The sequence below is a fragment of the Ovis aries genome, chromosome 20 (genome assembly GCF_016772045.2).
Source record: "Ovis aries strain OAR_USU_Benz2616 breed Rambouillet chromosome 20, ARS-UI_Ramb_v3.0, whole genome shotgun sequence".
Taxonomy (NCBI): Eukaryota; Metazoa; Chordata; class Mammalia; order Artiodactyla; family Bovidae; genus Ovis; species Ovis aries.
Window position 1 is genome coordinate 42,956,055 of NC_056073.1, and position 26,817 is coordinate 42,982,871.

The following is a 26,817-nucleotide window of genomic DNA, read 5'->3' on the forward strand; positions in this document are numbered from 1 at the left end:
ACTTTACAGCAGAAATTGTTCATACAGATCGTATTATATGAGCTGTAACCGAGAGGCCGATGAAGTGAGTTTAAGGCTGATTTGAGCTTACTTTGGCTTGACCTGGCATTATTTTTATGGATGGTTCTAGTTGGTCTGAGACTTAACACACACTTCCGTTTATGTGGTTTTGCCATTCATGAGACAAGTGGTGACATGATTTGACTCAGACGTGGGGACGAGAAAAATAAGAGCATCTTTTTTTATTTTGAAAAATGTAAGTGTTCTTAAGATACCCAAAAGGAATATGATCTGAACTATAGATTCAAGCATATGAATAAACTGAAAAACAAAGAAGAATTTTTGAATTAACTAAACAAACCAAGCATTAATTATGGTGACTGTTGACCATGCTCTCGTGTTTGCCTCATAAAAGAGGGAGGGTTTTGTGGTGAGAACTGAGTGGCACATGGGGTAATAAGGACCATCTTGGTTAAAACATCAGAATCCACACTCATGATTTATTCCTGCATATTTAGAATGAATTACTTACATGAAAGGATGAAAGAAAACTATTTTGCAACTTGAAGAAAAGATTTAGTCACTGGGAAGTTTTACAGAATTGTAATAATGTATCAAGCATTTAATTTGCTTAAATTCTATTAGCTAAATATCTTTCATGTTAAAATACAGTAAAATACACTCATGAAAGTCACATGGTATCATAAATTACATATAAAGGGAAATCTATGATTAACCAAACTTTGGTGTGCTCTGCATTACCATCATAGCTCCAGACCCAGATATGAGCTGAAAAACTTTGCTTCTATATGAATAAAATCCATAGCTTAGATGGAGCCTCCAAAGTGCAAAAGTTGAAGACAAAAATGAATTAAAAAAAGCCTTGTCACTCCTAATTTTGTTTCTGCCTGTTCTGTTTCCATCGAACAAAATGAACTTGGAGAAATTGTTTCCAGAACGGTTTGACAAGTTTCCTTATATGTAGGGCAGCTCTGAGGTGTATGCCAAAACTGCTGGCAGAAGTCACTTTTCCTATTGAAAATTTGCTTCTTAGCTGATTACCGTCAGCGTCATGACCAGATATAGCAAGGATGTTGCTGGAAAGCAGTGTGATGTGAAGTCTGTAGTGAACGCAGGGCAGCTGGCTCCACAGCTGTGCAAACTGTAATTGTATGGTTGGAGTGGGAGGTAATGAATTGCCCTAGACTTCCACAGATAAGCTGGGGACATTTAACCCTCTCTCTCTGAGATGAGGGTTCTGCCTTGAAACCTCTGGTTCTATTTTTTAAGGCTAAAACACATGAGTAGGACATTTAGTTGGGAGAAGAGTGAGAATGTGAAGAAGAGGGGAGAGGAGATTGTGAAAGAAGAGCTATTTGACTAAGAGCCTGCTGAAGGCTGGGGCTTGCTGAGCGGCAAAGACCCCCCCCCCCCCACCCCCATGCAGAAGACATGAGTTTGATCCCTGGGTCAGGAAGATCCCTTGGAGGAAGGCAACCCATTCCATTATTCTGGCCTGGAAAATCCCATGAACAGAGAAGACTGGTGGGCCACAGACCATGGGCTCACAAAGAGTCAGACATGACTTAGCAACTGAACAACTGCTGAAGGCTGAGTCTGCTGAATACTCCACCTGGCATTGGCTAGTACAGCTAGTGTGCAGTACAGTTACTTGTAGCTTGAATATGATAAGTACCTTCTCGAGGACTGTGGTCAAGTAGGAAGTTGGAGTTAGCCTTGAACTACACTAAGATGTACTCTTTTTCTACACTAATTTCGGGCTCTTGTTGACTATGATGGCTACTCCATTTCTTCTAAGGGATTCTTGCCCACAGTAGTAGATACAATGGTCACCTGAGTTAAATTCACCCATTCCAGTCCATTTGAGTTCACTGATACCTAAAGTGTCGACGTTCACTCTTGCCATCTCCCCTGTTTGATCACTTCCAATTTGCCTTGATTCATGGACCTAGCATTCCAGGTTCCTATGCAATATTGCTCTTTACAGCATCGGACCTTGCTTCTATCACCAGTCACATCCACACCTGGGTGTTGTTTTTGCTTTGGCTCTGTCTTTTCATTCTTTCTGGAGTTATTTATCCACTGATCTTCAGTAGCATATTGGGCACCTACCAACCTGGGGAGTTCATCCTTCAGTGTCCTATCTTTTTGCCTTTTCCTACTGTTCATGGGGTTCTCGAGGCAGTGATACTGAAGTGGTTTGCCATTCCCTTCTCCAGTGGGCCACATTCTGTCAGACCTCTCCACCAGGACCCGCCCATCTTGGGTGGCCCTGCACAGCATGGCTCACAGTGACATTGAGTTAGACAAGGCAGTTTTCTATGACTGTGGTTTTCAGTCTGTCTGCCTTCTGATGGAGAAGGATAAGGGGCTTCTGAAAGCTTCCTGATGTGATAGACTGACTGAGGGGGATACTGGGTCTTGTTCTGATGGGTGGGGCCATGCTCAGTAAATCTTTAATCCAATTTTCTGTTGATGGGTGGAGCTGTGTTCCCACCCTGCTATTTACCTGGGGCCAAACTATGGTTGAGGTAATGAAGAGAATGGTGACCTCCCTCAAAAGATCCCATGCATGTATTGCTACAGTCTGTGCCCTCAACCCTGCAGCAGGCCACCACCAACCCATGGCTTTGCCAGAGACTCCCAGAAACACACAGGCAAGTGCAGGACAGTCTCCTGTGGGGTCACAGTTCCTTTCTCCTGGGTCCTGGTGCACAAGGTTCTGTTGTGCCCTCCAAGAGTCTATTTCCCAGTCCTGTGTAAATTCTGGCAGCTCTATGCTGCTGCTGCTAAGTCACTTCAGTCATCCGACTCTGTGCGACCCCATAGACAGCAGCCCACCAAGCTCCCCCATCCCTGGGATTCTCCAGGCAAGAACACTGGAGTGGGTTGCATTTCCTTCTCCAATGCACGAAAGTGAAAAGTGAAAGTGAAGTCGCTCAGTCATGTCTGACCCTCAGCGACCCCATGGACTGCAGCCTTCCAGGCTCCTCCATCCACGGGATTTTCCAGGCAAGAGTATTGGAGTGGGGTGCCATTGGAAGCTCTGTGGTATGGGCTAATGGCAACCTCCTCCAAGACCCTGATGCTGGGAAAGATTGAAGGCGGGAGGAGGAGGGGACAACAGAGGATGAGATAATTGGATGGCATCACCGACTCAATGGACATGAGTTTGAGTAAACTCTGGGAGTTGGTGATGGACAGGGAGGCCTGGTATGCTGCAGTCCATGGGGTCGCAAAGAGTCGGACACGACTGAGCGACTGAACTGAACTGAACACTAAGAAGTGAAAAACTCCTGCAATTCACAAACGCTTGTATAAATTCAAGCACTTTGCTTCTTATGAATGGATAATGATATCCTAGGGGGACCACATGTCACACAACAATGAGATTGACAGTGGAGGCAGAAACACAATAGCCTCAGTTTATAAACAGCTAGATGCTGTACTCAGTCATTCTAGACCACTAGGCTGTAGTAGTTGAATATTTGGCCATGACAGAGGCAACATTTTAGATTAGAATTAGTCTATTTCTTGCATTTCTATTCCTGTGCTAGAGCTAGACATTTAAACTGTCCCATTCACCCAGACTTCATCTGTTTCTTGCCTTTTTATAGCATAGAGCTACGGGCAAGGCATTTTCACATTTGGTCCTCAAAGTGACAATGAACATTAGAGCGTGTTATCCCTGTCTTATAGGTCTTGATGATTGAGCTCATAAGTAGCAGACAGATACTGAAACGAGCAAATCTTCAAACCCATCACAACACTGTTGTGTTGATTACTCAGAGATGAGAAGGTATTCCTCTTGACTCTCAAACGTCAAGATTCTATGATTTTTGATGTAATCCACTGATCTACATGGGTGCCTTTTTCAAAATGAGTAGCTTTGTTTTCTCTCTCTCCCTCTCTGTCTCACTCCTTTTTTCCTCATGTATATCTTTCTCTGCTCTTCTTTTTTCTCTTTCCCTCACAACATCTCCTCCAAGTTCAGAGGATTCTTGGAAAGTCCAGTAGGTTTTTCCTAGGTAATAATTTCCATGTGGTCATTTGTAAAATACATTTCAAAGGTGATCCATTCCACTCGACTCAGAGGATAGACTATTTTCAATGTAAATTTCCTTAACTTTCAGAGTTTGAGAGTGACATTTTTTCTCATCTGGGGCAAGTCCCATTCATTCTGTAGTATAAAACTAAGAAGGAATGAGTGGACTAAAATTTAGTTAGGAAAATTTGTTCCTTATGTGAGACTTTCTGAATCTGTAGCTCATCTGGTCTTCTAAGATGTGGTACCTACCTAAAGGGGCATCTGGTCTTGTACAACGTGGTACCTAGAGAGGCATCTTTTTTTGGTGGTATTTTAGAAGAATAGAACACAGGTGAGGCAGAACAGAGAAACATATGGAATAAAGGAGCTCATTCTTCACTCTGTGCAGTGAATAATCACGATGCGGCAGGAATTATTCTGTTCTTCCACGTTTAATAAGTTAAATACTCTTTAAAACAAACGTCCAATGTGGTCAACATTGTTAGTCCCATTTTACAAGTGAGAAAATTGAGGCAAGGTGAGGTTAAATGTCTTGCCCAAGGCCACACAACTAGTAAGTGATAAAGTAGGGATTTGAATCCCCAAATCCTAGTTCCAGAATATATCCCAGAGCCACTACTCTGCATCAAAAAGTAATTTTTTCTCACTGCTTCTCTCTCTACCTTTGTAGAGCTCCATTGTGACTTTCGTAGTTCCTAGGCATGAGTTTGAGAAACTCCAGGAGATGGGGAAGAACAGGGAAGCCTGGTGCGCTGCAGTCCATGGGGTCACAAAGAGCTGGACACACTGAGTGACTGAACAACAAAAGCATGTTTGTCTCTGTAGGCTCCTCGTACCACAAAATTGTTTTAAACTATATTTTAATAAATATTACAAAATATTTATATGTATTGGTATAAAGAAAGTGAAAGTGAAGTGTCTTAGTCATGTCTGACTCTTTGCCACCCGATGGACTGTAAAAGCCTACCAGGCTCCTCCGTCCATGGAATTTTCCAGGCAAGAGTACTGGAGTGGGTTGCCATTTCCTTCTCCAGGGGATTTTCCTGACCCAGGGATTGAACCTGGGTCTCCGGCATTGCAGGCAGACACTTGACCATCTGAGCTACCTGGGAATAAAGACATATGTAAAATAGCCTAGATTAAATTTACTTTTTCTTCTGAGTTTAAAAGAAACTAAAACATTTTCAAGGGCCTCTAAATGTATCTGGAGTCTGAGCTCTGTGTCTACAGTGTCCAAGAGCTAAGTTGGTACTGACCTTGGGAGTTTTCTTGTTTACCTTGACTTACCTCCAGGTAAGAGAATGAACTGCCCATACTCTTAGCGGGATAGCAGAAGTACTAAAGAGGCATTTCCTTGCAAAAGCTTTTTCTGAGTTCAGAGATCACTTCTAGAAAAAGATCAATCAAGGAATTTTTTTAAACTGAAGGTTATATTATACAATCATTTAGATGGATTAAAAGGAGCATTTTCATAACAATAATAAGTTAGAATAAAAAGGCATGGGAAGGCATGAAACAGAAGACATCAGAGTATATATGGGACTTATATGGTACTTTGAGGAACATTTTGGGGCTTCCCTGGTGGCTCAGACGGTAAAGAATCCACCTGCAATGCAGGAGATCTGGGATGAATCCCTGGATTGGGAAGATCCCCTGGAAAAGGGAACAGCTACCCACTCCCGTATTCTGGCCTGGAGAATTCCATGGACAGAGGAGCTTGGCAGGCTACAGTCCATGGGGTCACAAAGAGTAGGACACGACTGAGTGACTTTCACTTTCTTTAAGGACCATTTTATTCCAATTTTTGATATGCATGTGAGGTGATATGAAGTGCACTTCTTATAGTGAATCCCAGCCAAACATTTTTTAAAATAGTGAGCTAGGATGCATGCCTAGTTCCACTTCTTTCTTTCCCTTAGCCATGTTCAGCTTTCAATGGAACCTCAAAGCAAAGCTGATAACATAAGCTTGCTCTCTTGTAATAAATCATGGCCATTAAAAATATAGATTTTGATGCCATATAAAACATGATCTGAATTCCAATTCTTCCTCTTATTCCCCTTATTAGCTTCATACCTTTGCTAAGTTATTTAAGCTCTTTGTGACTTAGTTCCCACATGGATAAAATAAGAAGAGCAATAATCATGCCGATCTCATAGGGTTATTATAAAAAGATAAGTGAGCAAATGCTGATAAAGTCCTCTACAAGGGCCCTATGTACGTTGACAACTCAATTATTTATTTCTGGACTAGATCTTATTTGAACCTTAGGCTTGTATAACTGCTTATTGGATACCTCCACTTGGATGTCTGGTTGACATCTCACACTTGTCAAGTCTGTCTCTGAATTCTCAATCACTCACCCACCCATCCCCTACCCGCCACAACCATATTCTTAAAAGGTCCTTCTCTCCTTCTGGTTGCTCAAGACAAACCTTGAGGTACTCTTTGCTCCTCTCCTCTCACAGCCTACATTCAATCCACCATGGAAGCCTATAGGCTACACCTTCAAATACATGCAGAATCTGACTATTTCTCACTGCTTCTGCTGTACCATGCTGCTGAGACGGCACCACCTCTGGGTTGCCGCAGAGCTGCCAAACCAGCTCCCTGCATCCTCCTTGCCCCACTGCAGCCTATCCTTACACAGCAGCCCCAGGGAACCTTCTAAAATCTATTTCAGATCATGTTACTCTTGTGCTCAAATCCCTGCCTTGTACCACATTTCAGCAAGAGAGGGCAGTGGCCCACAGGCCCCTCTGTAATCTGGTGCCCATTCATTCCCTCCGACCGCTTGATTCACTCCCCTGCAGCCACACTGGGCCCCTTGCCAGCCAGGTCCCAAAGACACTTGACTTAGGGCTGTAACGCTGGCTTTCCCTCCGCACTCTCTGCCTTGTCTTCTACGCCACATTCATATTGCTCATGTTCCTCTTCTTTGGAGAACTTTGTTCGCATTTCCTCTTCTCAGTGTTGCTTACCCTGCAATCCATCCCTTTCTTTGCTCCCATGTGCCTGACATTCTTATTTTGCTGAATTTATTTTTGCCTTATCAGTTAACCTATGAAATACTATACAATGTACTTACCTATTGTACTGTTTATTGTCCATAACTCACTTTGAGAAGTTAAAATTCATGAGGATAAGAAGTTTCTGTTTTAATCAATAATGTATCCCAAGGGTCTAAAATATTGTCTTAACTTCTAAATTAATATTTGTCAAATGAATGAATACTATATATTATTATTTCATCTCACCTTCCTCCATCCTCTCCCCCACCCCTCAACCTCTAAAACAAGGCCCAGATGGAATAAGGGATAAATTCAAACAGAGTAGAGTTTCTTTTATATTTTTAATTAAGCCATGATGGCATCTTAAACCAACTTGTTGTCCTCTGACTGATAAACATTCAGAAAAAATGAGCTCTCTCTTTCTCCAAGTGTGTGCTCAGTTGCTCAGTCATGTCCAACTCTCTTGTGACCCCAAGGACTGTAGCCCACCAGGCTCCTCTGTCCATAGGATTCTTCAGGCAACAATATTGGAATGTGTTGTCATTTTCCAGGAGATCTTATCAACCCAGGGATTGAACCTGCCTCTCCACATCTGCGGTTGGTAGAATCCACCAGATGCAGAACCATGATATAAAAGGTCAACTATATACTGAATCCTCACATCTACAATTACAGCCCAGGTATTTACTATTCAAAGATTATGTTACTGTGTTGTAAGTAGAAGGTATATACATGTGAAAAGATCAATAGGAAACCTACAGGCTTTTACACAAGACTTGCCATCATAAATGTTAAATAACCACTAGCACGAGATTATTCCTGGTGCCCTTTGATAACTTGAGTAGAAAATCATGTGAATGAATCCATCATCATTCAAAAGGCCACAAAATTGATTTTGTCTTTTATTTTAACCATCCTTCATTATATAAAAGACTTATAAATTAAAGCAATTAAAATGTCAAAATGGCCCACACCCCCTGCCAATCATATTCACTTTATCACTGATTAAAGTGGAGGGGGAGAGTTATGAAACAAAATATAAAAATTCTAGAATTTTTCTTGTATCATGCAATGATACAAGATATCTATTATTTGTTCCTTCAGGCCTTCTTCCACTGGCTATAATGTATGTCTCCTTTTTCGTCTTATTAAGTCAAAGAGGAAAAATAGCTCTATAACTTATCATCTCTCTCTACTTGAATTTTAGTTGTTTCACTTGTACAATAAATAATGATGATAAATTAAAGTTGCATATATTAAAGAATAACTTCATAAGTAACTTTAAAATATCTTTAATCAGTATGAAAAGGTATGCATAAAAATCTATCTGTGCACCTATTCTGACCAATAGTTTATCTGCCCCCATCAGCTTATATGCCTGTGAAGAAAAACAAAACAAGTTCTTCATAGTTCATGGTCAAGGTTTGTAACAATGCTGAGAAGTTAGGAATTCCAAAAGGGTACATTTCACCTTGACTGAATCCTGCCAATTAGCTAGTCTGCATATGTATTTCCCTTCCCTGGTAATTTAAAAGGATAAAGGGAAAATATAGATCTTATAGGTATACTCATTTCATTTTAATTACAAAACAACAGGATACAAGACTTAAAATGCCAACTGGGAACTGGGTTAATATTTAGTTTTCTGACTGTCCATTTATTGTTAAGATTTCTCTAATTCTGTATTTGATCATACAACAAATACTTATAGAGCATCAATTCTGTTAAGGATCCTAATCCCTGGATATTCAAATTTAAAATATTTTATTAATATGGTGCATGTAAATATGCCTTCTAGCAATTCTTAGTTATTACCGAAGTTATTTTAAATATTTATATTATTTTAGTTAAACTTATTTTAATAACTTAGCTTTGATCAAATGTTTTAATTCATATTGAAAATTGTGCTCTTCTATATGTTTTATACCCTGGAGAAGGAAATAGCAACCTGCTCCAATATTCTTGCTGGGAAAATACCATGGACAGAGGAGTCTGGTGGGCTACAGGCCATGGGGTTGCAAAGAGTCAGACATGACTTAGTGACTAAACCACTACCACCATACGTTTCATACCATAAATAAGACTGTACATAAAATCAGTGGCATAGTATGTATTCATTAGTGCAGACAGAAGTACTAGTTAGTACACACTATTTTTTTAGATAGGATGGGACTTCTGAGATTTAAGTCTCAGTTCAGTTCAGTTGCTCAGTCGTGTCCGACTCTTTGCGATACCATGGACTGCAGCAGGCCAGGCTTCCCTGTCCATCACCAACTCCAGGAGCTTAAATTCATGTCCATTGAGTCAGTGATGCCATCCAACCACCTCATCCTCTGCTATCCCCTTCTCCTCTGGCCTTCAATCTTTCCCAGCATCAGGGTCTTTTCCAATGAGTTAGTTCTTTGCATCAGGTGGCCAAAGTATTGGAATTTCAGCTTCAGTGTCAGTCCTTCCAATGAATATTTAGGACTGATTTCCTTTAAGATCGGCTGGTTTGATCTCCTTGCAGTCCAAGGAGTCTAGCTTTAAATCTAGTTTAGTCTAGATTTAAGTCTAGAGTGGAGTGAGTCAAACTCAGAAAGGTTAAATAACTTGCCTACAGTTTTAGAGGACGAGAGGCAGCAGAATCAAGTTCTTCTGACTCTTGATTCTAATTTTTCATACAAAACACAACTCCATCACCTTCCATGAAATTTAAAAAATGGGCATATACAGATAAACCAAACAAGAAACTTAGAATTCAGTGCTAACAGCAAATACAATATTAAGATGTTAAAAAAACACATTTTTTAAGAATGCCCAGATCAGATCCTAAGACAATTTAACCTGCAACTCATATTCTGTATTTGAGTTATCTCATAAATGTATGAATTGCTGTTGAAACAATTGCTTGGCAAGCAGCTAAGCTAAATATTTATGGCAAAGAGTTTCCCATTTCCTCTTGGCATTAATTACTCACTTTTCTGTGCTTTGTGTATTTTATTTATGTTACCTGGAGTGGTTTTCATTAGTACCACTTTAATGCATGACATAGTGAGATTACCAGGTTAGCTAGTTTTCCCAATGACACAGAAAGAGGGCAGGCACTCAGAAAGCCCCACAGTCGAGGCCACTGGTCAGTTATCTGGTTAGCCGCCTGGATTCTGGCTGTGAAGTGAAGTAAGTGTTAGTCGCCCCGTTATGTCCGACTCTTTGCAACTGCATGGACTGCAGACTGGGCTCCTCTGTCCATGGGATTCTCCAGGCAAAATACTGGAGTGGGTAGCCATTGCCTTCTCCAGGGGATCTCCCTGATCCAGGGATGAAACCCCGGTCTCCTTCATTGCACGTGGATTCTTTACCATCTGACCCACCAGGGAAGCCCCTAATGAATGCTAAAAGCAATACTTTAAAGGAGATTTTGGGCCTACCAAATAAAAGCAAGGCCCATATGATCTGCTTTCAATTTGGAATCAGTAAGAGAAATAACGTGTGGGATACATACATTGTCATTCTTCAGGGAAAGCTTGAAGGGGACGTCTACCAAGACCTTCACACTAGTGAAATAATCTTGGTTCAGCATGGCAGTGTTCACAGTTTTGCCTAGAGATAGTCCTCACGGCTAAAGGATAATAGCACATTCTGGGATGCCACTTCTCAATATCAGAGACATTTCTAATTCAGCTAAAGGATAAAGGTTCTTCCTCCTCAAGAAAGGTAGGAAAGGGATCTCAGCTTAAACTGTAACATACTGACCCATCCCTTCCTGTAGGTAGTCAGAGAAAGCTAAGTTTGATTGCAGTTTTCTTCTGGGCCTGAAATAGTGGAGGAGATCAATGGAAGTCAAAAACGACTGTCCCTGGCTTTAGTTCCTAACATCAGAAACTAGAACAGATCTCAGGCTTCCAAAGAGGATAAGCATTCTGAGGTTGCCCGTGTGATTAATTTAAAATCTCCTCCATACATACAAAGCAATTCTGCAATGTCAACAGAGGTTAAACGTACTCATGATTAGAGAAGTACTTATTTTCCTAAATAGTGCAAAATACTGGCTTTGTGTTTTAAATAATCCTAAATCATCAGGATGACTAGCTTTCCTTCTTTTGACATCCTTTATAGAAGTTTTAGATGTGGTTAAATCTTTTATTTATTATAATATTTTCATTCATTTGGTGTGTAATTATGGAGAACCTTTCCATTTCAGTATCTTCTATGTATCAAACATTCTTTTATATATTGTTAATACAGAGATAAATAAATACAATAGAATAAACTGGCCCAAAGAAAAATATTTGCCAGATGAGCTGCAACTCCACATTGCATTCATTTCATTGCAGTGAATCAGTGACCTCACAAGGCAGAGCAAGTTCTTACAAGCTAAATGTCAGTAATGTTCATTGCTGAGTGAGAACACAATTAGAAATACTTGCTACTAATAGTGTGAACATACTCTTCTGTTACACGATGTCCTTTTAACACATTTTAATTTCTCAGGAAAAAACTTCTTCCAGGGTTTTAAATGAGGTCTAATGTGTCTGGGTTACTTTCAGCAAATACATTGGCTTAATTCTCTCTAACACAGCAAACAAGCATCTATCAAGGTTTGCGTAATATACTAAATGGTAAATAGAAGTTAAAACCTACAAAAGGGGCTCTTTTAGAAAAATAAAGTCATGGTTCAGAAAAATTTTTGTTCTCTACACTCTCAATTTAGGCTGAATCTTGAAATTAGCATCTTCATAAAGTGCTGAAAGACCCACATTTTGGTGCTATTCTTTGACTGACTTGGGACTGTAGGTGAGGGATTATATCTTTCACTCATGCTGTGAAGTTATTTCTGAAATGATGTTATTAAGTACCATCAAGGACAAGGTGTAGTTGAAGAAATGCTTAAGAATTTAATCAGTATTTAAAATGCGCCAGTCTAGTTTATCTGGCAAGTGTACACATTAGTTTTAAGGGATTTGATCCCCAAATGATTTCATGATATCCAAATAAAATGAATATGTATATATTTATTTCCTTGAGTGATTACTAAGCCTCTCAAATATTAAATGTGGACTTACATAAAATGAGTAGGTGTAAGAAGGCGAATCCTAAAGACAAACAGTTTAAACCAATAAAGAATTTCTCTGGAAAGAATAAAGAGTAAGTGACTAGGGGTAGGAGAGGAGCAGGAATAAAGGGCGGATGAAAGCTTCCTCACTTAATCGTTTATAAATTGTTAAGAGACAAAATTCTCTCTATGCCCAGATTATGTAATTTATCCAAAGTGTGCAGGCTCTTCTGTTCAGCAGTGCTGATAACGACACTAATAGTTTAATTACAACTTGCTGCTCAAGGAGATAAACAAGGCTGTTTGCTTTTTAAGCCAGGGGTTATAATTACTTTTAAGGGAGGGGGAAAAGAGCATCTGAGAGTAGATCTTATTGTGTCAGGAAAGTAACTACAAACCAGCTGAAAAACAAAGCTCTGGGAGTAAGCAGCCACCACAAAATTAGAGCAAAACCTCCCGATCTGAGCAGTGGAGCAGTAGGCGGGAGGTGGAGTAAACACGCGGCGCACGTAGGTGGGCAGGGATAGAAAAGTTTTTGGAGGCCAGTCAGTGTGCACTTTCCCTGGGATTCCATCACCAAGGCACTAAGCACCGTTCCCCCACACCGCCCCCCCCCCGCCGCCCCACCCCCTCCTCAGCTGTCCAGCTCCTTGTCAGGTCTCTGTCACAACAGCCCCCAGCTTCAGCACCACCAAGAGGACAGCTCCCCAACGGAAGAACACAGCCCTCAGCAACCACCCTCCCTCATTGACAAACATCCTTCCCACCACATTTCTTCCTTACTGTTGTCTTTCTTGACACTGTGCTTTTAAGGGGATTTTCTAAAGGACATTTGGAAGGGACTGGGAGCTTGTTTGGCCTGTTTATTTCCAGATGAAAAGGAGACAGTCCTCTCTGAGAAGTCCAGTCTTTTCATTGGCCTCCAGAGCAATTTAACCAGAATAAAAGACTGCAAGTCACTGGCTTGAATCTGGTGGCAGAATGGTACCGCCTAACCCAGCACTAACAGAAACTTGAAACTCTTTTTTCATGCTTTATTTTGTTTTGTTGTAAAAGCACCAGTAGTAAGTGGACAACCTTTATTAAGTGTCTCCTTAGCCCCTTTCCTTCTCTGCTAAGCCAAAGATGTTAAGGGAATATACAGGAGTTTGTTAAAAAAAAAAAAAAAAAAAAAAAGGAGTGATCCTTAATATCTCTGGGTTGGAAACAACCTTTATCCTAAAAGGAACTCTTCTCAGTCCTTTCCAAGAACCCTCACAGTCATATTCTGAATCTAGAACACACAAGTGAAGGATTAATAGTTCCAAATGGAGACCACAGTCTACTACTGTATGTCACAAAAACTATCAAATCTTCCTCCAATGAAGTCTTCTTTTCCCCAGTTACAAATCCAGAGGCAAACATTCCAGAAGTGACAAGAAAACAAAGGGTTAAAAAAAAAACCCCACATCACCAAAATAGGAAAAATTACACTCCAAAGAAGTTGGCTACTTCGGTTACCATCCCACCAGTCAGAGGCTATGGTTCTTTAGCAAACACATCTTGTTTCTCTATGTAGAGCTTTCTCCTTCATTCATACTTCTCAGGAGTGAGGAAAATAGTCATTATTTGAAGTTTCTCTTTGCTCCAGCATGCACATACACGTATATACTTTGCTTGATTCAGTTCCATTTTCAAGGGTTTAGTTTCCTAAAGAAAAAGGTATCCTTTTCTTCTTAAACTTATTTTGAAGGAGGATTTTCAGGAAAATGCCCTCACTCTTTTTGCATTGGAGTTGCTAGAATAGTAAGGAATTCTAGAACGGAAGAGACACACACTTGGCGGGTGGGAGGCAGGGGGACTTAGCGTCTTTTAGAAAAGTTAGTGGCGAACAACTTCCTCCTGGTGACAGGGACCCTGTACTAGGATCAGGAGGGGGCAGGGGCGGTCTGCCCCTGAATCTGGAGCAACAGCAGCATCAGTGGAGACAGCGGACACTGGCGCGTCCTTTCAGGCAACCCTGACAGGTCTCAGCGGACACAGTTTGACTCCCTGAGTCCCTCAGTCCTTCCTGTGGCTCCTTTCTTCCTTCTTTCCTCCGTCCTCCCTTCCTTTTCCTTCCCATCCTTCCTGTATCCGCCTCTCCTCTCCCCCTTGCTTCTTTCCCTCCCTCCTCCGCCTCAGTTACCCTTTTCACTTAATCCCATCTGGGCCACCTTGGGTACCAGTACCACTGACAGCTTCCCGTCACCCCACGTGTATCCCACAGACCATCTTATCACTATCATCACGATGGTTGCTTGCCAACTGCTGGGTCCGGTTCCCAGCTGTTAAACCCCACCCCCTTGTCTCTCCTCACTCCAAAGCCGCAGCAGTGGTATCAACCCAGCAGAATCACCAGAGTCTGAATGTCACCAACAAGTTCCACCCGGAGGTAGCAGCCCCACCAGCAAACCACACCAGCGGAGCCTGGCCAGCCCCCTCCGCCCACAGCCGGCGGCTCGGGCAAGCTGACCCGCGCTCCAGGCTACGCCTACGATCTTTGTTATCGGTGACAGCACTCTCTTCTCTTCAAGGAAGGGGAAAGCCCGGCGTGTGATTCCCCAGCGGATGCAGGGATCCACGCGCTACCCTCCCCCACCTCCGCAACACACATACACACACACACACACCTCCTCACCCTGCACACAAAGAGAGCGAATGCACGCCCGGGACCAGCTGGGTAGGAAGTGGGGCGGGATGGGGGCGGGGGGCGGGGTGGGGTACCAAAGGAGGGGCTGGGGGCTGAGCCAGCCGGGGAGGAGGGAAGGGAGCCGGGTCGGGGAGAGAGCCGCGCTCCGTCCTCACCTGCCCCCAGGTTAAAGGAGATCCTGGCCTCGGCGAGGTACGGCGTGTCGCTCTTGGAGCGGACTCTTCTGATGGGCCGCCGGTCTATATCGTCCTCCGAAGATGCCGCCATTAAGGTGGGAGGCAGGAGCAGGGTCGCCCGGCGAGCTGAGAGGGAGAAGGAGATGGAGAGAGAGAGGGAGAGAGGCGGAAAAGGGGAGGAGGGGGGAGGAAGAGGCTCGCACACAGGGAAGGGGGGAGGGGAGAGGGGGATGGGAGAGGGAGGGAAAGGGAACGGGGGAGGGAGGGGGGAAGAGAGGGAAAAAGGAAAAAAGAAAAAAAAAGGAGAGAGAAAGAAAGAGAGCAAAGGAGAGAAAAGGGTGAAGGGAGAGAAAGAAAACCCGTTAAGGATTTGTGGACTGGAGCAGAGATCATGCTCTCCCTGGCTGGCGCTCGCCCCCACCCACCCCTCTCACCCCCAGCTCCTCTCCCATCCCCAGGGCCAGCGGGTCGGTGCTGCAGACGGACTGCCACCCCGCCTCCTTCCTGCAGCCCCAGGTTGCAGCTCTTGGCCCAGAGAGGCGGATGCGAAAGGGAGGACTCCAAAGATGCCCAGTCAGCACTGTGTCCTCTCCCGCCAAATGCACTTACCCACGCGTCTCAAGTGCACACGAGGGTCTCCTTAACCCCCAGGATTGTCTGGTCCAAGGATGCCCAACCAGACAGCCTAGCTTCAGCTTCCCTTGCATGCCATTATTAGTCCTGGGGTGCAAGCCTAGTCCCAGCTGGTCAGGGAAGAGAACAGGACAGGCGAGAGTACCCCCTGCGCACCCTCTTTCCCAGCTCTGGAGCTCAGATAGAGATGGAACCCGATGTGGAAGCATGTACAACTTTAGGGGCAGGCTGCCTGTAAAGTTTCTAGATTTGCTATTTTGAATGTAGACAAGCATGTGCTTAGGCGCTCAGTGGTGTCCAACTCTCTGCGACCCCATGGACTGCAGCCTGCCAGGCTCCTCTGTCAATGGGATTCTCCAGGCAAGAATACTGGCGTCGGTTGCCATGCCCTCCTCCAGGGGATCTTCCCAACCCAGGGATCCAACCCAGGTCACCCACATTGCAGTTGAATTCTTTACCATCTGAGCCACCAGGGAAGACTAGGTATATTCACCAAGAATTGAGTGGCTTTTCTTTTTTTTTGATGTGGACCATTTTTTAAGTCTTTATTGACTTTGTTATAATATTGCTTCTGTTTTATGTTTTGGCTTTTTGACTGCCAGGAATTTGAGATCTTAGCTCTCCCACCAGAGATCAAATCTACCCGTACCTTGGTAGGCAAAGTCTTAACCACCAGCTTGCCAGTGAAGTCCCCCAGTGGCTTTCTTAGCACTACTGATTTTTAGGATATGTTTATCTCTATGGAAGTACCCATTCATTTTCACCTTCAAGATTTGATTTGGTGATTTACAGCATGCACAGTGGTCTTTGGATTGGACCTGTGGTCTCTGTAACTCTGTATCATTGTTTCTGAAGGACAGGCTGAAGATCAAGGGCACCTCACATTTCTTTGAATGTCTGCACTGCAACCTTCCCATGTTATATAGTAGGAACAGCTAGAAAGGTTTCTGGAGTGTGAGTCAGAATGGTTTTGATGCTCCTACTGAACCTATTGATGGGCTCAACTCTTTGATGTTTGTCTTCTGGCAGCTTCAGTCACTCGGTCTTTTGTGGCCGGATGTTGCCACATTTCTTTCTAACAGGAGCCCACCTGGAGTACACAGATAAATGCTACCTTCATCCCCTTCCTGCTACAAAGGAAATCTCAGTGTCAAGTCATGCCCTTCAGTCTCAGAGGATGAAGTGCCGCTTCGGCTCTGCAAAACGTCCCTCTCCACTCCAGCTGTCAGTTCTAACTCTCGTCCTGTATCCTTGTGCCCACCCTAGACTCTTCGGCCTCTTCACATTGGTCTCTCACTTCACACATAGGTAGTAACTCTTCATCTGCCTTCTCCTTGATGCTTCTTCAGTCCCCACTGCACGATTTCTCTCCCAGTCTGTTTAACCTTCCCATGGAACTCTTGGCCCCAGAGGCTCCATTTTTTCACTCCTAATCCCCTCCTTGTATCCCTACCTCTACTTTTTAGTCCCACCACTCAGTCACAGTTACTTTAAAGGTCATCAGTAGCCTTACAACAATTAGGTCCATTTCTTTCTTGAGTAATGTATCCTTCTTGAAATAATCCTTTCCTTTGGCTTCCCTGTACTAGGCTACCTTCCTAATCACTGAATTTCTCATAGTTAGCCAATTCCCAGCATTTAATTTTAAATTACTTATCCTGGCTTTCAGGGCCCTTTACAACCTGATTCCCATCTGTCTTTCCTAACTCATCTCCCATTGTTTCCCTCCAGTCTGTTCAGAGTTGTCCCCACAAGTCTGACTCATTTCTTCATCTGGACCTTTCCTTGTGTTGTACACCACAAATTTCTTCCCAATAAGCTTTTCATGTTCTCCCTCAGGAATGCGAGATGACTGGCCCACTAGTCTTTGGCATGAATCCGGTACAGAGTAAATGCTCAATAGATATTTTTTAATAAAAGAAGAGAGGAGAGAGGGAAAGGGAGGGAGGGAGGGAGGAGAGAAGAGGGAAGCAAAGAGTAAAGGAGACTTATACAACTAATGGGTCAATGAGTAGCTGAAATGGGGACAAAACCCATTTCTACCTGGTTTCAAATCCTGTTCTTTAACCAGTATATTGATTTGCTAAGTGCACATATATATATAGGTTGACTATCCACATTTTAAATTCATTTTTCTATGATATTTGTCTCCTTATTATGTCCCATTTGTCTCTGTTAAACATAGACTAAAAGTGGATGCCTCCCATCCCAGGAGGCACAACAGGGGTGTTTGGCTCATGAAATAAACAACCTAAATGAAGGTTGATGCTTTTAGATGACTAATCAGGCTGCAAGCCAATATCATGATCATAACATGTAGGCTCAAGCTCTTGAGGAAGTGCAAAAGTAAGGAAATACACTATGTAAACTATACAGTGTATAGACTATGCACACAGGTACAGTTGCTTCAGTCGTGCCCTACTCTTTGCAACCCCGTGGACTGTAGCCCCAAGGCTCCTCAGCCCATGGCATTCTCCAGGCAAGAATACTGGAGTGGGCTGCCATTTCCTACTCCAGGGATCTTCCCAACCCATACCTCTCTTTGAATGAACGCAGTGCTATTTTTATTATTATTATTATTCTGCCTGCGCCACATGGCATGGGAGGGGCCTTAGTTCCTTAACCAGGGACAGAACCTGTGCCCCCTGCAGCAGAAGCCCCGAATCTTAACCACTGGACCGCCAGGGAAATCCCTACTGCAGTGCTGTTTGATTACTCATAAAGCTTGGGATCCCCCACCCTCTCGACTTTTCATTCATCAGCGTTGCCTTTATCTAAAAACAATAAAGTCATCTTTAGCTTTTCTAGTCTTAGCTTTCTCTGTTTCTTTGATATTACTTAATAATGGTTCTTGACATCGAGAAATACATCTTTGAATTTCTGCTTCTTATTCATTTGATGTTCCAGAGGATTAGGAATGTAATATTGCTACTATCTTAAGTTTACTTTTCTTCAAAAGAGCTTAAATATGCTTTTATATTATCTCTATCATGCGGGCCAGTATTACTGAAATAATTCTAGATAGATATACTTTTTACAAAAGGGACATTAAAATACTACCTCCATCCACATGCGCGTGTTCTTGAGTTATTTTATGACATTTTCATTTCTGACTACTACCTTCCATTGTTTGGCTTCCAAAATTTGCAGTCTTCTTTGTCTCGTCTATGTTTTCCCATTATCTCTTTTCACTTTGCCACTTTTATGTCCTCCCATCTTTTGAGGGAGGACATCCTTTTAAGAATTCCCTTACAAAGTCAGTCCCAGCTCAAGCATCTCTCTCTTATCCTGTATGAAGGATTCACTCCTCTATGAGAGCTCATTCCAGTGTTTCCACAGTTTTCATTCTCTGTGAATCCCTTCACAAACATGACTCTTGTCATAAAATATCTGACTGACTAACGTCAGGGGAAGAGCCCTGGGGTGTGCCTTAGGGGTGGTGGGTGTTGCTCCCAGTCCGACCACTTCTGCAATGAGTACCACTGGGCATTTCACTGTCACCTCAGCTATAGAAATGCAAGGGTCGTCCGGCACAAAAACAGAGACACGTAGGTCAATGGAACAGAATAGAGCGCCCAGAAATGGACCCACACTTACACAGTCAATTAATCTATGACAAAAGGGGCAAGAATATACAACAAGGGAAAGCCAGTCTTTTTAAGCAGTGTAGCTGGGAAAACTTGAGAGCTACCTGCAAAAGAATCAAACTGGTCTACTTTCTCATACTATCTAAAATAATAAACTCAAGATGGATTAAAGGCTTAAATCTAAGACCAGAAACCATAAAACTCCCAGAATAAAACATAGGAGGTATGGCCTTTGACATCAGTCTCAACAATATTTTTTTGGATATGTCTCCTCAGGCAAGGGAATGAAAGCAGAAATAAACAAATGGGATGGCACCAAACCAAAAAGCTTTTGCATAGTGAAGGAAACTATCAACAAAATGAAAAGGCAGGCTACTGAATGGGAAAAGACATTTGCAAATGATATGTCTGACAATGGTCCCAAATATACAAAAAGCTTATACATCTCAACATAAATAATCAACTCAATTAAAAATAAGCACAAGATGTAAACAACAGATACTTTTCCAAAGTCATACAAATAGCCAATAGGCCCATGGAAAGATGCTTAGTATTACCAATCATTATGGCAATGCAAGTCCAAATCACAGTGGGGTATCACTTCATGCCTGACAGAGTGGTTTTTACTGGGGAGACAACAAACAGCAAGTTTTAGGAGAGGATATGGAAAACAGAGTGAAGTTTCCTCAGAATCCCGTAAGCAGAGCCACCATACAGCACGGCAATTCCACTGCCAGGCATTGGTCTGAAGAAGGCAAAAGCGTGGCTTCGAGGAGACACGTCCAACCCTGCGTTCACTGCAGCGCTGTTTACAGTGTCAAGAATGCGGGGACAATCTGGGTGCTCATCAGTGGATGAATGGAGAGAGAAAATGTGCTGCATATATTTAGTGGAATACCACCCAGTCACGAAAAAGAACGAGCTCTTCCCATCTGTGACAACGTGGATGGACCCTGGCAGGAATGAAGAAAGATAGATACCAGGGGATCTCGCTTACGTGTGGAATCTAAAAAGCAGAGCAAATGGACGAACTTAAGGAAATGGAAGTGGAGGAGAGAGAGGTGTGGCTTGTGGAAAGGGATGCGGGATGAGAGAGGCGGGCGAGGAGATTAAGAGGTACAAACCTCCAGCCACCAAACAAATGAGTCAGAGTAAGAAATGTACCTTGTGGGGAATATAGCCAGTAACTGCGTAATACCTTTGTATGGTGACACACTGTGAATAGACTTATCAGCGTAACCATTTTGAAATGTCTAGAAATGTGGAATCACTATGCTATACACCAGGAACTAACAGTGTTGTGAGACTGAAGTCACTCAGTCATGTCCAACTCTTTGAGACCCCTTGGACTGTAGCCTACCAGGCTTCTCCGTCCAGGGGATTTTCCAGGCAAGAGTACTGGAGTGGGTTGCCATTTCCTTCTCCAACAGTCTTGTAGGTTAATTATATTTCACAAATAAACAAGTGAACTCATAGAAAAAGAGATCAGATTTGTGGTTACCAGTGGTGGGAGTGGGAGAGGGAATTGAATGGAGGTAGTCAGAAGGTACACATTTCAAGTCATAAGATAAAAAGTACTAGGGTCGTAATATACAACATGAGAGATATAATTGACATTGTTATAGCTCATATATGAAAGTTGTTAAGAAGTAAAATCTAAGAGTTCCCATCACAAGGAAAAAAATTCTTTTTAACATATATACTTTTGCACTCCTCTCTGGATAGAGCAATTGATCCATCTGTCAATAAACAGATAGGTTAGGGACTGTACAGACAGAAAGCAAATGATAATCAAACGAGGTCAACAGGTGAATCTGCATAAAAGCTATCTAAACGTTCTTTGTACTATTTTATTTTTACAAATTTTCCATAAGTTTTACATTATTTCCAATAAAAGTTTAAAAGTACTAGCAAAAATATGTTTCCTTCTATTTGCAAAAGTTTCCAAGGATTAGAGATGACATCCCATCATTACTTTAATCTTTCTGAAAAGTTATCATGTCAGCCATTCCCAGAGGCTGCAGATAAATACAGTAATGATCTTAAGGGTACTCAGTTCTACATTTATGCTGGAGGTGTTTGAATTTTTGTTAAAAAATTTATTCTAGAATAGTATTGTCAAACAGATTAAAGAATCAGGGCTGCATAGATTAAGTATACATGTTATACTATTTTGCATATCTAACACAAGTTAGATATATAAGAACCTTTACACCCTGCAATTAAACCAAGTTAAAATCAGTGTGATGTCACTAAGCAGAGTGATGGTACTGAAAATCGTTTATGTAGAAAATGCAAAATGCCAATAATGAAGATGAATGTTATTAACTGCAATATCAAGCCAAGATTGCAGCAGTAACTTGCATAGGCTTTAAATAGGCTTAACACAAATGTACCAAAAAGGCTTTTGTGCTTTTTATTGAAACTAAATTCAGTATGTAGCTGCTGAGATATTTTTTCTTTTCTATACATATGTATGCTTTGCTAGATAACCAAGAATCTGAGGAGCTATTATTGGCACATCTTAGAGCTCTCCACTTAAACTTGTAATTAAAGGAGCTGTCCATTCTGCACAGTTCTGCTATTTATTCCTATTTCTATGTGGCTAATTTTGTGAGGCCCACAAAGGAGAGGGTACAGGTGCCTAGTTTTTCCCACTGCTTCCCAGCATTCTATCTCCTTGGTATTCAGTGTCGTGCAACTTCGAGCAGGGATACACCATTCACATCACAGCCCATATACGTAGAATTATGGAACTGTGAAGGGCACAGCTTGTGCAGCCATACCCCAAAGGTGGTGGCTTCCCAAAGAGATGGTTCCATGTCTGGGCATTCTGACCAGCCCTGTTCCCTGTAGCCACATGGGTCTCACACTGACTTTGCTCTGACTCTTCCTTTAGGGGTTCAGTACCTAGGTCTGATGTCTGGATGAAGATGAATACAATCCTATTTAATACTATTGAATAGCTAACATTGCATACTGGTTTCTCCCCCAGAAGGACTAATATTTTGGTTTATATAAAATTGTGCCTTGTTTTCAAACTACTTAAAAGATATAAGATACACTAAATAAAAACTGTTTGCATATAGGAACCATGTTCTCTGTGTTTTGGAGAAGTTTTCTGCTTCCCTGAATACTTGTATGTTGTGATAGCCAGCCTCCAGATGGCTCCTAGGGATCCCCAACACTTGGCATTCACATCCATGCCCTCCCACACTCAATCAGTGCTGGTCTCTGTGACCATTAGAATATGGTGGAAGCGATGGTGTATCAGGAAATGCGTTGCAGCTTCGGTCCTGCTTTCTTTTGGAGTCTTGGGAGAAGCCAGGTGCAGTGTCACAGGGACACCCAAAAAGCCAGTGAAGAGGCTCCTGTGGCAAGAAACTGAGGCCTCCTGCCAAGTGCCATCTGCATGAGCCATCTTCAGAGCCCCAGAGAAGCCTTGGAACTGATGATGACTGCAGCTCTGACCAGCATCCTGACTCCGAGCCACCTCAGACTCCGAGCCACAGCAACCCAACTAAGACATTCCTGAGTTTCTGACCTTTGGAAACTATGAGATAATAAATGTTTGCTGTCTGAAGTCACTACATTTTAGGGTAACTCAATATGCGGCACTAGATAAGTAATACACATGGGTTCTCAGTGGACTGAGAGCGTCGTTCATGAATGCTTCGATACCATCTGTGGCTACCAGAAAACCCAAACCTTAACCAGTTTGATGGATTAATTGGCAAATTGTGAGAAGATTCAAACAAAAATTAGGGAAACAGTATCAAATGACAGTACAAATTTTCCCACTGGGAAGCCTTTCTTTTCCTCCTCTTCAATCATCGCCTGTCTAAACTCTGCCCATCTTTTATGGCTCAAATGTTTTTATTTCCATCCCAAACCTAGCATCAGTGTGAGAATGTGGCATTTTCCACTCTCTCTCTACCTGTGGCACTTTGTAATTTGTACGACTGTGTAAATAATGTGGAGGCTATTTTCCTTCCAGACAGTATGAAATAGAAGTTAACTAGCTACACAGGCTTTGAGGTTTATACCTCAATTCCATACTTAATAGTTGAATGATTTCATGTAAGTCACTTGTCCCCTCTACATCTGTTAAGATGGCCCTTACATAGTACCTACATCTTAGGGTTGCCATGAGGATTTAAACATGTAATCTATGCAAAGTCTTTAGCAAAAGAAATTCCCAATAAACATTCATTATATTAAAACTATTATTCCTAGCCAGCTCCAAGTAAAGCTTGTCACTGTGAAATTAAACCTTGGCATAATTCCCAAGCTTAATGCTTATTAGATCGTGGAAAAAAGTTAGTAAGCTCTCCAAGCTTTAGTTTCCTTATATGTAAACTAGAAGTAAAATAAACTCTCTCACTGGGCCTTGGGAGGATAAAACATTATATAACAAATGTAAAACACCGAACACAGAGCCTGAAAAATGGTAGGCGGGCAACAAATGTTCATTGCTTCCTTTCCTCTCAGTTTCTTAAAGTAGATACTGTGCAGGGTGGCTGGGGGCTGGCTGCTAAAACATGCTAGATGCAAAAAGGAAAATGTGTTTCAGGCCTGGTATGTTGGATTGAGTCGGACATAAACCTGAACAGCTTTCTGTTGTTGAACATGCCTGGTTAAGACATACAAGTCACTTTCCCCATCTTATCTAATAGCACAGGCAATGTTAAACCTTACTTACTTTTACTTTACTTTCATTTATTTATATTTCCTACATGGTCAGTTTTCAGTTGTTGCTGTAATTAATGACATCATTTGAGATCTAAAGATTCTAATATTTCTAATTCATGTTCATTGAAAGAAAGGGTGACATACACTTGGACATACCTTTGTGTGGCAAACTACTGGCCTTGGTCACTTACAAAGTGATCTTAGGGGCAAAGACAATGGGTCTGAGTTCCACTGGAGCCCCACGCACAGTAACAGGATGCAGATGTGCAGGCGTCAGACTAGACAGTGGGAGACCAGTTTCCAGCCCCAGATGCTGTTTTAGATAAATTACTTTTTTCCAGAAGGGCAGGCTGTTGCAGGGGACAGGGAGTCAGTGTTCAGTCAGTTTGAATCCTCACTCTGCCTCTTCAGAGTTAATAATTCCACTGAGCTTTAGTTTCTAATAAATTGGGGGCAGTCCTACCTAACTCATAGTTTTGTGATTTTGAATCAAATAAACACATGTAGCTTCTAGTACATGGTAGGTATTTAATGAACAAATGCTTGCTTTTCTTTTAGTCTCTGACCCTCAGTTTCATCATCTGTAAAATGGGCCAGTTGAATTAAGTTATTGCTGGTTCTAATGTTCTGTTACTATAGGAACTACACTATTAAATGGCACTTGCCATTCGAGTGCAATGAAGTGCTTTATCTGGCTATAATAAGAACAAAAGCATATTGTGGTGGTGTGGAGAAGGGAAAACACAAAAATTCCTACATGTATGTCTCTAAGAAGAAGGCCTGCCCAGTACAGATTCGGTAATTATTTAATTTGCATTCTGTTGTGTCTACAGATGGGCCGATGATAGCAATCAAATCATAGGGTATTAGTCAGAGACTCTGTATAGTAAATAGCAGCAGAACAGATCCAGTAACATCAAGCCAGCTGGCAAAGTCACCCTTTAGGCAAAAACAATGTGTGGTTGCTTGACCTTTTCCTCTTTTTTTCCCCCCAAATCATGTCCTGATTATTTCCTAAGTTAGTTAGAATCAACTACCCCAAGACATAAATTATTTACTTCTTTTAAACTAAGATAGAGAAAATGAAAGGTAATTAATTCAAGGAGCTTGATTTAGGTTGAAAAAATGTGTGTGCATGAGTGTGTGTGCCCGTGTATATAAAAAGAGTGTAAGAACATTCAGTCTTATACAGGTTATAAAGAAGCCTTATTTTTATTAATAGATGATGGGCTAATTGAGTTTTTTGTATGTGTTTTGATGTTCACCTAACTTTTCTGTAATTATTATATGCTACAGGCTACAGACCACAAGGTGGCAAAGAGTCAGACATGACTGAAGCGACTTAGCATGCACGCACCTTGGTAGTGAGAGGGAAAATGAGTTCTAAGTATAAGAAGCTCCCATGGGACGTTAGGCGGGCTCCCCAGGTGGCAGTACTGGTAAAGAACCCGTCTGCCAATGCGGGAGACCCAAGAGGTGTAGTTTCGATCCCTGGGTGGGGAAGATCCCATGGAAAAGTGAATGGCACCCCACTTTAGTATTCTTGCCTGGGAAATCCCACGGACAGAGGAGCCTGGAGGGCTACAATCCATGGGGTCAACTGAAGTGACTTAGCATATGGGGACTTAGGCAGATTCCCTCCCTCTCCTCCACCCACTCCTGCAATTCAACCTAAAGGTCAGAGGACCTCACCATCCCCTTGTGACAATTTCCCAAGTAAATAAGGCAAAAATTCACTTTAAGAAACTGAACCTAAGGGTCTAGGTACACAGAATGACTCTGTTGCCACATTTGTATCTTGTAACACTGATGCCTTCTAGCATTTGAAATCCATGAACATCTTTGCATCCTTGTACCACTGCTCCTGGAAGTCTTCCCTCTTGCTGCCATGGACACCAGTATCCTACAGTATGGAGTAGGAAGAGTCACAGGCTCAGGATGATAATTCTAGCTCCATTCCTAATAGCTGTGTGGGTTTGGGAAGTGACTTGATGATTGGAAACGTGGGTTACTTCACCGGTGACATGGGGATAATAACAAGTATGTCACAAATTTCCTATTCCAGGGGTAACTGAGACCATAAATACCAAGCCCCTGGCACTGAAAATGTGGGTCTTCTTTTCACTGTCATTTCCTCTTGTAACTTCTGGGTACACATGTGTCCAGATTACTGAGAAAGCATAGGATATGGGGCAAATGTAAAAAATCAGCTGTCCGGGATGATGTGTGAAGTGGGATCTTGCTTTCCAAAGACAAGGATTAAACTGGACTAAGCTAAGTAATATTTTCTCCACTTGTGACCTATCAAATTTAGTCACCAAATAATGCATAATCAACTACATGGAATAGAAGATCTTACTGTGTAGGTTCGAAAGAAAAGTAAGGTCTGTTTTTAACTAACTGTAGCTGAATCTCTTTTTTTTTCTTCCTTTGCAACATTCTGTGACAGTATATCTCTCTAAAATGATTGAGCTGCGTTGAGACTTTTTTTTTTTTAAACAAACTTGTTTTCTTTAGATGCTCTCGTTAAGTGTTAACTCGGAATTTTCTTCTTATAAAAACACAAGCCTGAATTTGAATAATATTGCTAACTTTAGACATTTGGTTCATGTAAATATTTCAGATGGACTATTAATTTTAAGTATAAGGGAGAAAATATTGTATTTACAGGGAAAACTTCTAATTTAGAAAATAAATGTTTCCTTTAAATAACCTCCCAATCCTTCAAATAATATGAAAGGAAAATTAAAGGCCCAAATGAACTACACTTTCCGAGGCAGTTGTAAAACATGTTAGTGAAATTATTTTAGGAATTACCTAGGTACATAAAATGTTTTAGATGGTTTTCCAAACTTTATAGAACCACCTGGGAATCCCTCCCTCTCCATCTTTACACTCTTCCCTTTTCTTCTTTTTTAGTGAACAGCTTCATTATCCATCCAA

At 41.9% G+C, this 26,817-nt stretch overlaps 1 protein-coding gene and 1 long non-coding RNA gene across 5 annotated transcripts in view; one reads left to right on the forward strand and one right to left on the reverse strand.

Annotated features, from left to right (window-relative positions):
- The window catches only part of PHACTR1 (phosphatase and actin regulator 1), a 522,692-nt gene that overhangs the window by 481,756 nt on the left and 14,119 nt on the right, over nucleotides 1-26,817 (reverse strand). For all 4 annotated transcript variants that reach the window (XM_042237252.2, XM_060403782.1, XM_060403783.1 and 1 more), the window contains one exon: nucleotides 14,942-15,088. In XM_042237252.2, the coding sequence (XP_042093186.1) occupies nucleotides 14,942-15,088 (147 nt within the window). The remainder of the gene's footprint in view (nucleotides 1-14,941; nucleotides 15,089-26,817) is intronic.
- The window catches only part of LOC121817407 (uncharacterized), a 49,467-nt gene continuing 37,599 nt past the window's right edge, over nucleotides 14,950-26,817 (forward strand). Inside the window, exon 1 of the long non-coding RNA XR_006057299.2 lies at nucleotides 14,950-15,057. This is a non-coding gene — a long non-coding RNA (uncharacterized LOC121817407). The remainder of the gene's footprint in view (nucleotides 15,058-26,817) is intronic.